General features: G+C 39.8%; 1 protein-coding gene across 4 annotated transcripts in view; it reads left to right on the top strand.

The window, feature by feature from the left end:
- The window catches only part of ZNF236 (zinc finger protein 236), a 159462-nt gene that overhangs the window by 104283 nt on the left and 42307 nt on the right, over positions 1 to 12872 (top strand). For 3 of the 4 annotated variants that reach the window (XM_050767595.1, XM_050767593.1, XM_050767594.1), the window contains 4 exons: positions 2088 to 2233; positions 2328 to 2568; positions 2976 to 3155; positions 12399 to 12586. In XM_050767595.1, coding sequence (XP_050623552.1) covers positions 2088 to 2233; positions 2328 to 2568; positions 2976 to 3155; positions 12399 to 12586 — 755 coding nt within the window. Of the gene's footprint in view, positions 1 to 2087; positions 2234 to 2327; positions 2569 to 2975; positions 3156 to 11302; positions 11385 to 12398; positions 12587 to 12872 lie in introns of those variants that run through there. The other variant, XM_050767596.1, reaches the window with a different exon arrangement.

The raw sequence follows: 12872 nt of genomic DNA, 5'->3' as shown, positions 1-12872 counted from the left end.
TTTTTACTCAGTTGGCAGTCTCATAAATTTAGGAGGGAGAAGTGTAATTTCTAAATACTCATTAGCATTGGTTTTGATACAGTGCCGTTTTCCATTTGTTCTTGGGTCACATAGTGCTTGAGAAGTGTGACGTTTTAGCTAGTTGTGTTGACTTGTGTACCTGCCAGTAAATGCAGCAGTTGTACATGGCAGTCAGATGTCCTGTGTGCCCTTCTTTCTGTTTCTGTGACTCACGGCACCATTGCAGCCTGATCACCACTCAGTAGTAGTGGTTGTTTTGAACCTTTGGCTAATCGGTAGAATCTTTTTCAGCTACTTTTCTGATATATTTAAAGTGGGTAATGAGAGTATCTATTTCACAGAGTTGTTCTGGGGTGATTAGACAGTGTATGTGTATATGGTAGAAAGTAGGTTTCTGGGGTGATTAGACAGTGTCTGTGAATGGTATAAAGTGTGTCTATTTCACAGAGTTGCTCTGGGATGATTATACAGTGTATGTGTATATGTTATAAAGTAGGTTTCTGTGGTGATTACACAGTGTATGTGTATATGGTGTAAAGTAGATTTCTGGGATGATTAGACAGTGTATGTGTGTATACGGTATAAAGTAGGTTTCTGGGGTGATTAGACAGTGTATGTGTATGGTATAGAGTAGATTTCTGGGATGATTAGACAGTGTATGTGTGTATACGGTATAAAGTAGATTTCTGGGGTGATTAGATAGTGTATGTGTGTGGTATAGAGTAGGTTTCTGGGATGATTAGACAGTGTATGTGTATATGGTATAAAGGAGGTTTCTGGGGTGATTAGACATTGTGTGTATATATGTTATAATGGGTGATTAGACAGTTTATGTGTGTATATGGTATAATGGATGATTAGACAGTGTATGTGTGTATATGGTAGAAAGTAGGTTTCTGGGATGATTAGACAGTGTGTGTGTATATGGTAGAAAGTAGGTTTCTGGGGTGATTAGACAGTGTCTGTGAATGGTATAAAGTGTGTCTATTTCACAGAGTTGCTCTGGGATGATTATACAGTGTATGTGTATATGTTATAAAGTAGGTTTCTGGGGTGATTACACAGTGTATGTGTATACGGTATAAAGTAGGTTTCTGGGGTGATTAGACAGTGTATGTGTATGGTATAGAGTAGATTTCTGGGATGATTAGACAGTGTATGTGTGTATACGGTATAAAGTAGGTTTCTGGGGTGATTAGACAGTGTATGTGTATGGTATAGAGTAGATTTCTGGGATGATTAGACAGTGTATGTGTATATGGTATAAAGGAGGTTTCTGGGGTGATTAGACATTGTGTGTATATATGTTATAATGGGTGATTAGACAGTTTATGTGTGTATATGGTATAATGGATGATTAGACAGTGTATGTGTGTATATGGTATAAAGTAGGTTTCTGGAGTGATTAGACAGTGTGTGTGTACAGTATATAGGGTGATTAGACAGTGTGTGTATATATGGTATAAATGGTGATTAGATGGTGTGTGCGTATGGTATAAAGGGTAATTAGACAGTATGTGTGTATATGGTATAAAGGAGGTTTCTGGGGTGATTAGACATTGTGTGTATATATGTTATAATGGGTGATTAGACAGTTTATGTGTGTATATGGTATAATGGATGATTAGACAGTGTATGTGTGTATATGGTAGAAAGTAGGTTTCTGGGATGATTAGACAGTGTGTGTGTATATGGTATAAAGTAGGTTTCTGGAGTGATTAGACTGTGTGTATACAGTATATAGGGTGATTAGACAGTGTGTGTGTATATGGTATAAATGGTGATTAGATAGTGTGTGCGTATGGTATAAAGGGTAATTAGACAGTATGTGTGTATATGGTATAAAGACTGATTAGACAACGTATGTGTGTATATGGTATAAAGCGTGATTAGACAGCATATGTGTGTATATGGTATAAAGTAGGTGTTGGTATTCCACAACAAGATTGTATTGACATAATGTGTACAACTTATGTATTTAAAAATCCCTATGTAAAAAATGAATTACTTTAGTTTTAAGAAGCATTCACAATATTCGTTCCTTCTCTTTCTCTTTCTCTGGCCAGCTGGGGGTGACCTGACTGTGTCTCTGACAGATGGGAGCCTGGCTACCCTAGAAGGCATCCAGTTACAGTTGGCTGCTAACTTGGTTGGACCAAATGTACAGATTTCTGGAATCGATGCTGCCAGCATTAATAACATTACGTTGCAGGTATGACATCTTCCATGGTCTCCTGTGCTGTAATTCTCTTGGCATCACACAGAAGCATGAAGTTTTCATTACAAGTACCTGTGCTGCTTTTCAGATTGATCCGAGCATTCTGCAGCAGACGCTACAGCAGGGCAACCTGTTGGCTCAGCAGCTCACGGGGGAGCCTGGCCTGGCCCCACAGAACAGCTCTCTCCAGACGTCGGACAGCACGGTCCCTGCCAGTGTTGTCATCCAGCCCATCTCAGGCCTGTCCTTACAGCCCACAGTGACCTCTGCAAACCTGACCATAGGCCCACTGTCTGAGCAGGATTCAGTGCTGACCACTAACAGCAGTGGTAAGAGCCACTCACTTTTGCTTATTTTGACAGCTGGAGTTTCAGTTTCTTGCTTGCCATCATATATTTGATTTTAGGATGTTATGATGTCATTTTCTTCTCTTTGTGGAAGACAATAAATCAAATGTCTTGAGAATAAAATAAACTTTTCTTATAATTAATGATATGTGTTTAGTATATGCTCTTAATTACTGCTACCTTCATTTAATTACTCTTTTCATACTGGCTTCATTTCATCGCAAGGCTTTCTTTTTAGATGAAGGAATTAGAGATGACTGATGCTTTGTTTTATATCTTTCTCTCATTGAAATATTTAATAACAGTTTAACTAAATATTTTTAATATAAAAACAGGGGAAATTGATTTTTTTGAAGCTCAACTTTGTTTTGCTTTGTAATGACAATCAGGGACCCAAGACCTCACTCAAGTGATGACTTCGCAAGGTCTGGTGTCCCCCTCCGGCGGTCCCCACGAGATCACCTTGACCATCAACAACTCCAGCCTGAGCCAGGTCCTGGCACAGGCCGCTGGGCCCACTGCCACATCTTCCTCGGGGTCTCCACAGGAAATTACCCTGACTATCTCCGGTTAGTAAGTTATTATTTTAAACATCCTTTCACCCTGCAATTTAAGTACTGTATATCTTAAACTATCTCTTTTCCTACAGTACTCTGCTGTGCATAAAGCCTGTGCTCAATACGTATTTGTAATTTATGGGAGAAGTTGAAGTTTAGTGAAAATAATGTGTTCTAATTCAGATCTGGTACCAGAAATGAAAAATTATAGTTTCTCATGTCATTTCCAGTTTGAGTACAGTCAGTTATTTAATTCATTCATTTATTGACTCATTTTTAGAGAATAAGTTATTTTTGTTTGGCAAAGAGCAGAAAGCATAGCTTTGTGGTTCTCACTCATGCTTCATGAAACTGGTATAAACTTTACATTAGGGCGTTATAGATCCCCATGGCCCTCTCTTTACCGTATGTCTTCAGAATTCTACTAGGATTATACAGAAAAATTGAAACATTGGAGAACATTGAAAAATAGATAAACGGGTAGGAAATACCCTTTGGCAGTAAAGCCCACCTAAAATTGGCAATCTAATTCTCTCCACCAGTCACCAGGCTGACTCATTCCCTGTTTCAGGGCTAGGCTGCTCATATTCTGACTTTTCTCCTTGTGTGCCTTCCTTGGTCCTTACGTATCATTAATTCCCATAGCGTGTTCGGATCTCAGTGAGCATTGAACATATTTTCCTGGTGTGCTTCGCTCTCGTGACTCTTAACTATAAACTCTCTGTATTAACTAAGAGTCATTTGTTAATTCAACAACTTTTATAGCCCTTACTAAGTATTAGATATTATTTTAGTAATGTCCACAGATACTAACTCATTCAATATTAACTTATTTAAGACTCATAACCTGATGATGCTGTTAACAAAGACGTTTTGCTAGGAATCAAAACACCTCCGTGGAGATCTGAGGTGACAGAGGGAAGCAGCCCCACTTCCTGAAACACAGCTGTGGAGAAGGACAGCATTCTAGATGGACTCAACCGTGAAGGGCAGCATTTCTGCTGTTTCAGAGATATTTCTGCAGAAATTAATTTCAGAACTGAAAGAAAAGGTATTCATAAGAAAACCAGAAGCTTTCTTTTTCAGGAAGATGTCTTTATTTCTTTTAATATTTTAGTGAGAAATTTGAGGAACTATTTTTAGGTACAGCTTTGCTTTTGAATGAAATGCAGTGGTTTTTAGATGCTGTTGGAAAGCGAAAATTAACATTGAATTTTATATAATTCAGTAACCTTCTTCCTTTTAAAATTATATTTATATCTGAAGGAAAGCTGTTTGGTTGATCCAGTTAACTTTCTCGAATACACTTAGTATAAGAAGCATTGTGCCAGGTCCTATCAAAACCACATAGTGCGTGGTTCTTGCTCAGAGTTAAGAAAATGTATTCTTCAGTTTGTGGATTGTGCCTCTGTTCTTCCTGTGTTTTATTATTGGCCATTTGGTTATTTTGTTAGTATATTTGAAAGTGTAGATGAATATAACTATTTTTTTAAGAATTTGGGCCGGGTGCGGTGGCTCAAGCCTGTAATCCCAGCACTTTGGGAGGCCGAGACGAGCGGATCACGAGGTCAGGAGATCGAGACCATCCTGACTAACACGGTGAAACCCCGTCTCTACTAAAAAATACAAAAAACTAGCCAGGCGAGGTGGCAGGCGCCTGTAGTCCCAGCTACTCGGGAGGCTGAGGCAGGAGAATGGCGTAAACCCGGGAGGCGGAGCTTGCAGTGAGCTGAGATCCGGCCACTGCACTCCAGCCTGGGCGACAGAGCAAGACTCCGTCTCAAAAAAAAAAACCAAAAAACAAAAAACAAAAGAATTTGGCTTCTAGGAGAAAACCTTAAATGAGTTAATGAAATAAGTTTGGTTTCAACTTTGGGCTTAAGATTGTTTTTTCTGACTTATTATGATGGATAATGATAATTGACTATACAATTCCTTATCCCATTTTGAAAGGGCTGCAAAAAGCATTTAATTTATGGTAACCTGTTAAAAGCATCTAGATATTCCATAGAAATTTTCAAAGATTTCGTAGTATGTTCTTTTTTCCATTAACACATAGGATTATAAATGCATGCAAGTACTAGAGAATGCACATATCACTTCAGCTAAGTTTTGCAGACTTTAGGCAGTTCATGAGTCCTGGCATTCAGAAGAAGGTTATACGTTGAGTAAAAGGCAAAGGCAGTCCTTTGCCTCCCGGAATTACCCTGTCCAGATACAATGAAAGTCCTTGTACCTGATGTTTTCAAAAGCCCAGTTATTAATAAAAAGGTATATAAAATTTGGGAACCAAACAAGTGACACCTGCGTACTTTGGAGATTTATCCCTGGATCTTTTGAATATGGGTTTGCTCAGGTGATAATACATTTTCTACTTTTTAAATTTTTTGCCTGTACTCATGTTCATCATGCAGTTTCATTTCCTGTTTCTACTTCTTCAGCGTGGCGTGAGAATGTAGGTCACTATAAAGCAATCATAGTGCAGTATACTTTTGTCTTTTGAATCTTTTTCTCTTGGATTTTGTGTAGTTGTCTTGCCTACGCCTATTTTGACAGCAGAATGTTTAAAGTATCTTCTGTTTACCAGGTCTTTCCAAGGCATTCAATTTGGTTTCCATTGGAATTCCAACAGGTTTTTTATTCGCATATTCATTTCTAGTTGCCATACTATATGATTTCATTATATCATTACAGTAGCTGATGAAGCTAGCATTAGTGGGTTTTGAATCAAGCAAATGTGTTTTAGTAGGAATGTATTGCAGGCATGTTAGTGTGTACTTGAGAGCATTCAGAACACACAGGATAGGAACACAGCACATGGGAAACTGCAGCATCACGGGCTCGGCAAGCCTGCCCAGTGGAGGGCAGGGAGGGGAGATTCTGTTATTGCTTGCTGATGCCCCTCAGATCCTTTTAACATGCTTTTGCTGTACCTGGGCTGTGCACTATATTTGGAGATATTTTCAATTCATTGACAGTTTTATTCAACAAAGTCTGTGATTTTTAGGGCCTAAATACTGAGTTAAAGTAGAACTCATAAGAAGTATTTTTAAAATACTTCACAGCTTAAAAAGTGTGAACAAATACTGTCATTTAGGGAAATGCATTTTTGTGGTTTCATTTTCGTTTTTCCATAAATTTTACTGAATTGAAAATGAAAGCTTTGAGGATACAATTGTATGTTTAACATACTTGCCAATACGCATCTGAGAATGTTGTTTTCAGGTATCACAATATTAATTTCCATTTAGGTCAAGAACTTATTCAACACAATTCTAAAGGAAATAGTGAACTGTTAATAAACAGGAGCATAAGATTGTTAGCACCTGAAGTCAGTAATCTACAGGTGCTACCCTAACAATAAGCAATGATCAGCTTCTCTCACAGAGTACAACATTGAACTCTTCAGGTACGCCGCACAAGAGTTAGCCAAGAGAGACATTATAAGAGGTCATAGCTGAAGAGCTCAGCCCACAGTAACTGAGGAGGTAAACTGTCCTGTAGCACGACAGGTATGTCAGCATCATTCTTTGTCACATGGAGTACCATTCTGTAAGGATTAGTGGCTTATGTCTAATTCTAGGATACAAAATTCTCTCTAATGTTACCAACCAATCGATAATGTTACTTTTTAAGTCATGAAAGTAAATTATTTTATTCACCTGTACAAAGCATCATATATTTATATGTTATCATGTTAATAACTCCATGTACAAAGCTGTCCCTTTCTAACCCAGCACTGGAAGTCTCTTACTCAGCTCATTACTTCTGCCCTCCAGTGAGAATTTTCTGACACCAGCTGAAAATAGAATAGAAAAATGGAAAGGAGGCAGCTTTCTAATATTTTAAAGCATATAATTTTATGGAAAATAAACATATTAGTATCGGCAAAAACTGCACTTACTTTTGCACCAACGTAATAAATGAGCTCACATGAGATAATGACAATTTTGTAAGTAATCATTAACAGTTTAGGATAACACACCTATCTCATTCTTTTCACCTTGTAGAGATTGCGTTCACTTCCTAGCCTTGTTATTTTCCAACTATGTATATCACTTTGTGAGGAAAAAAAACTAATCTTCAGATATGTTTGTACCCAAAAGCCAGTCCTTTTTTCATGCTTAATTCTTAATTGAAACGACCTCTTGTCCAGTAGTTCATTTATTCCATAAAAGATTATAGTGTCTGCTGTGTGGTAAGAATTGCACGAAATCTGGGAATATAACTCTGGACAGGTCAGAGGTGGTCCTGCGTTCTGGATCTTAGAAACAAGTGGAGTGCAGACATTTTTTGAAGAATCCACAAGTGACTGTAAAATTACAGCTGTAACCATATATAAAGGAGAGCTGATGGTGCAGAGAGCACATGTCACAGGGGGTGGCCCTGCGACTTCTTTGAGGACGTCCTGGCTGAGCTGAGAGAGGGGCTTGAGAGTGGGGCAGCTTTTCTCCCCATGCCAGCTGCTCGACTTTGCATGACCTGTGGTGGCCTTTAGCTGAAGCAAGGAGGTGTGGATATTTTAATGCCTGGAAGATCCAAAATATATGATGTATTGTTGAAGTTACATAGCAAATGTTTTTCTCCTGTTTTCTAAACCTCATAGTTTGTGGTTTTTAAAGGATCAGGCAGTGTGTTCTTCTCATCTCTAGAATTGTAATCCTGGGCTGTGAGTTCATCACCTTTCCCCCGCTGCCTGGTTCATGTTGCAGTGTGAAGACGTGCTGCTTGTGTGTGGGCCGAAGCGAGCGGTGGTCGCTCGTGGTGCAGGGCTCTGGGTGAGATGTCTGGATTCACGCCCCTCTAGCTGGCCTCACTGAGCAGGAAACTGGCTGTCAGCGGTGCAGCCTCATGTCTTCCTGGAAACTCTGCTCAACATCCTTAGTGAGCCCCTGGCACATTGATGGAGAGACAAGTCAGGTTGTAGAGGTTTCGGTTTGAGTGGAGTGGTTTGTGCTTCTTGGTGATCCTGGATGTTTGCAGGTGCAGCAGATTGCTTGACTCAGAATTGGGGATGTTCTGACCGAAGGGAGAAGTTGGGTGGAATGAGGACGCATGCACTCCAGGGCTCTGCTCTGGCTGCCCGCATTTCTTTAAACTCCTGCGATCTGGCTAGTTTGGTAGTAAGTGCTGTACCTATAAATTCACCTCCACAGACACATGTTGAAAGTATCACACCAGCATCTCACACGCAGGTGAGGGTCCTCTCAGGGCAGGCGAGCTGTCCTCAGTCAGTGGGTGCAAGGCTCCCACATGTTATGCAGCGGATATTTCTGTACAGACAGCAACATACCCACTTTGCTGATTTGCATTTTTAAAATTATTATTCTTTTAGACCTTTTTTTTAAAGAGCCAGCTGAGGCCGGGCATGGTGGCTCAAGCCTGTAATCCCAGCACTTTGGGAAGCCGAGGTGGGCGGATCACCTGAGGTCAGGAGTTTGAGACCAGCATGGCTATCATGGTGAAACCCCGTCTCCACTAAAAATATAACAAATTAGCTGGGCGTGGTGGTGGGTGCCTGTAATCCCAGCTACTCAGGAGGCTGAGGCAGGAGAATTGCCTGAACCTGGGAGGTGGAGGTTGCAGTGAGCTGAGATTGCTCTACTCCAGCCTGGGCGACAAGAGCGAAACTCCGTCTCAAGAAGAAAAAAAAAAGCCAGCTGAGAAAATAAATCTCTTTCTCTCTCACGCTCTCTCTCAGGCTACTTTAGCTTATATCCCTCTTGCTAAATTAAAAAAAAAAAAAAAAAAAAAAAAAAGCTTTTCAAGGGATTGGGTGACATTAAAAGATGAATGCATAATTAAAGAATATTTGTGTACTAATGTAATATCAGCTATTCTTAAATATAGGGTTTGTTTTATGTGATCAAGTAAGTTGTCTTATGTTCTTGAATACCTTTAGCATCTTTGAATAATCCTGGGTATAGGAAGCAATTCTTCATATATTGACCTACTCAATCCTTAATATTAAGCAGATGTTTTTAGAGTGGCTTACACATCCCATTGGTCCTAGTTATAATTATGTAGTGGATCTCACCTCTGTAATAGTAGTTAGGAGATTGCCTCTTAGTGAGCAATATTTATCTAGAGTCATAGTCAGTTTCAGATCTAGCTTGAGGCCACACCACTAACAACTGAAATTAAAATGACATTATTTTGGAATTAAACATGGCTCTTCTAAAGTAAACACTCAATTAAAAACCTCTAATGCCCATACCAAACTTGCGTTGAGCATAATGAATATGTATGTGGCTATTATTATGTTTTGATTCTCTATGCAAGCAAGGTTTGGTTAAGACTCATCAGCCTCTAGGTTAACTGTGGCTGTTTCATCTTAATCGAAGGCATTGAAAGAAGTGTATCACCACTTAGGGATTTGTGAATAAATCCAAGTGAGACAATTACTCACAATTTCACATGCAGGATAAAAGCACATGCTTTTGTTCAGATTTGTGATGGAGGAGTTGAAGACTATTTCAGAGTTTCATCCCAGCAACATCCATTCCCAAATCTGACACAAAGAGTTTTTCTTAAAACATGTTCCTGTAGAATGTAAGTACTGCCTCAGAAGCAGATCGTAGTCTTGATAGAGGCTTGAGAAATTTAGCACAACTTTTTAAAGAATTCATCTCAAATGAGTATTATCTTTTTGTTCTCACCTTCACCCACTTTTAAATTTAAGATAATTTTGATGAATAAATTGAGTTCTACTTTCAATGAAAGCAAAGACCAGTATTTGTTTTCTATTTATTTGTAAAGTTATTCTAGCCTTAGTTTCTTCTAGATTTAAGTATAATCACTTATTTTAATTTTAAATAGTTCAACAATTTAACATTTTCTATTTGCCAGTGTGTATTAAAACTGAAGAGGACATTCTTATCCTCACAAGTTGTCCCTGTGAGTGACCTGGATGCTTGGGAACGAGGGGCTACCCCAATGCTTCTCTCCTGTTCTGTCGCCCCCACCTTCTCTCTTCTCACATTTAAGTTAATTGCAAGAAAAAACTGATATCATATCTTTTAAACTATTTTTAGAACCTTATAAAATTATGTTTTCTTAGAAGCTATGAGGCAATATCCCAAGAGATTTAAGATAATGTTGGGTGTGATGAGTGTATGGTTTATTAATCTTTTAAACTTAGTTTTGAGTCAGAATCATAAAGTCAGACTTGCATTGCTCTATACATGCTGGAGGAACAGTGGTTTCAGAAAAATAAGTGAAGAATAAAAGTAAGAGTCTACAATCTTCACTTCAGCGTGAGATCTTCATTTTCATGCTAAGAGTATTTAATTTGAATATAAAATTGTAGCTTTTAACAAATAGATAGTTAAGAGCTATTTGTAGCTTGTAATTTAACTGCATGCTTAAGAAAATTTCAACTTTTTTCTGCTCTAGTCACGTGTTCTTTTCAATCATATTGAGGACAGTTGTACTGGAACTGGTATCATCCTGTTTGTGGAAAATCCATTGAATTAGGACATTATTAAAGGTTCACTGTTTGAGTTGAAATATGAACATTGGCACTGTCTGAAGTTGTTTATTGTTTTCATTGAACTTTGTGTCAGGTTTCACTTTAATCAAACACAAGCCTTCTGTATCTTTTTGCATTTTTCATGCTGCACAGTCCCAGAATCTCTGATACCTTAATAATCACTAGAAAGTCAGGATTAGTTGACTGGTGGGAGTGGGGAGAAGATCTTTGATTCCTTTATTTCAGCAGTTGGGATGAAGTTTGCATTTTTGCTGTGTGCTGCCTTCGCCTTGGCTCTATATGTGATCCTGGGCGAGATTCACAGGCACGTGCCTCTCTTCCCTGTCCTCCCTCTGTGCAAGCTCATTGGCAGCTGCCACCTGCCCCCCCGCCCCAGCCTCTCCACAGTTTTGACCACTCATGTTAAAAACGTACCCGCAGGCTAGTGTGCAGTAAGGGTGTGTGGAGGGAATTTTAGGACAGCTATTAGGTCGGCTGCTGTACTGGTCACTGGAACGCTTAGCACATGCAGACATCCTCCACAAGGCCACACTCCTCGGGCTCCCGCCAGCACTCTGTGTGGACGCTGGAGCAGGCGGGAGGGTCTGACCTAGCTATCTGTGGAGCCCCGGCGGCTGCTTCAGCGCTCGAGCCTCCCAGCCTGCTAATGGTTCTACTGCTTTTGAAGGTTCCAGGTCTGTGCAGCACAGTGTGGGACCCCAGGAGTGTGGATCTGTGGAGGCATTGTATTTGGAGAACTCCAGCGACAAGTAAGTAACCTAGTTTTCCTGTTGGCCCCTGACTCCTAGGAGAGCGCTGGACTGACGTGACCCAAGTCACAGCAAAGTACTGACAGGAGCGTGTTTGTTTTGTTTTGAAACCTGGTTAGGAAATAGCTTTTTCTCCTTTGGTTGTCATCCGGCATCCTTAGCGCCTGGCACAGTGGCAGGCACAAGTGGATGAGGAATACATATTTTAGATGAATGGATGGCTCGACTGTCAGATAAAGTGAGTGTGCGTATGTGTGCCCGTGTGTTTATCCTTTCAGCGTTGTGTTCACTGGTGCCCACTACAGGACTTTGATAATCCCATACTGACCCCGTCTCATCTGTCAGCAAGGTGCATGAGTGTCTGTTTTGTAAAAGAAAAGACCTTTCTTTGCCAGGTACCTTCTTTTCTCTTAGCATCGGCTACAAGGGGGGATATTTCAGTTTTGTTGTCTTTTCCGAAGAAAATTAAGATGTCATGTAGGATAAATGAATATTTAAAGGATTTCATGAAGTTTATTTTGACCTCCTGTCTTTTTAAGAGTCAGTAAGGGTGATGAAAGTGAGAAAATGAGCAGAGATGGTCAAATTTATCCTGTAAGCTTTGGAACTAGTAATTCGTCAGTGGATCATACTTGGTTCCTTTCTTCAACTGGTCTCTTTAGTTGTGGATGGGGACAGTGCCCTGGAAATTGTTGTCTGAGTTTTCATTCTACAGTAGTAGCTGTGACTGGAACTGTGGGGTCACATTTTCACTCTTTGTTTACTGGTTTTTCTCTGTGTGTGTTATAATTAAGAAGCACAGTATATTCATGCGTAAAGATGTTTAAAAACTAAGAAAAGCTTTATCCTAAAATTAGAATTGAAGACCCTGTGATTTCTTTGGTGCAGCTTGGAGACCTCAGGCAGCATGAATGCTGCTTCCTGCATGCAGGTGGGAGCATCGCTTTCCCTGTGCCCTTACACCTGGACTTGTCTGGCCTTCCCATTGACCTACTTACTTCGCCTCTTTTGTAGAACTTAACACTACAAGCGGAAGCCTTCCTTCAACAACACCGATGTCTCCATCGGCCATCTCGACTCAGAACCTGGTCATGTCCTCGTCGGGTGTGGGAGGTGACGCTAGTGTCACGCTGACGCTGGCCGATACTCAGGGTATGCTGTCTGGAGGCCTGGACACTGTCACACTCAACATCACCTCTCAGGCAAGTGCTCCTCAGAGAGGGATGCAAAGGTCCTTTCAAAAAGTGGTCTTTGAAAACATTATTCGTTGACTCCTTCCTAAATATATATTCTGAGCATTTTTTTTTCAAAATCGAAGTAGCTTTTTTTCTGATTAAAAAAAATACAGTAAATGTAAAAAGGGGAAAAAAGAAAATTCAGATAATATGGAAGAATGTAAAAAAATAAGGTAAAACATAAAACCCAAAGCTTTAATCCCACCACCAAATGGAACCACAGTTAACATTTTATTGTATATATCCTTCTACA

The sequence above is a fragment of the Macaca thibetana genome, chromosome 18, assembly GCF_024542745.1.
Source record: "Macaca thibetana thibetana isolate TM-01 chromosome 18, ASM2454274v1, whole genome shotgun sequence".
Classification (NCBI taxonomy): domain Eukaryota; kingdom Metazoa; phylum Chordata; class Mammalia; order Primates; family Cercopithecidae; genus Macaca; species Macaca thibetana.
Note: the sequence above shows the minus strand (reverse complement) of the source record. Positions and strands in the feature narration are given on the sequence as shown.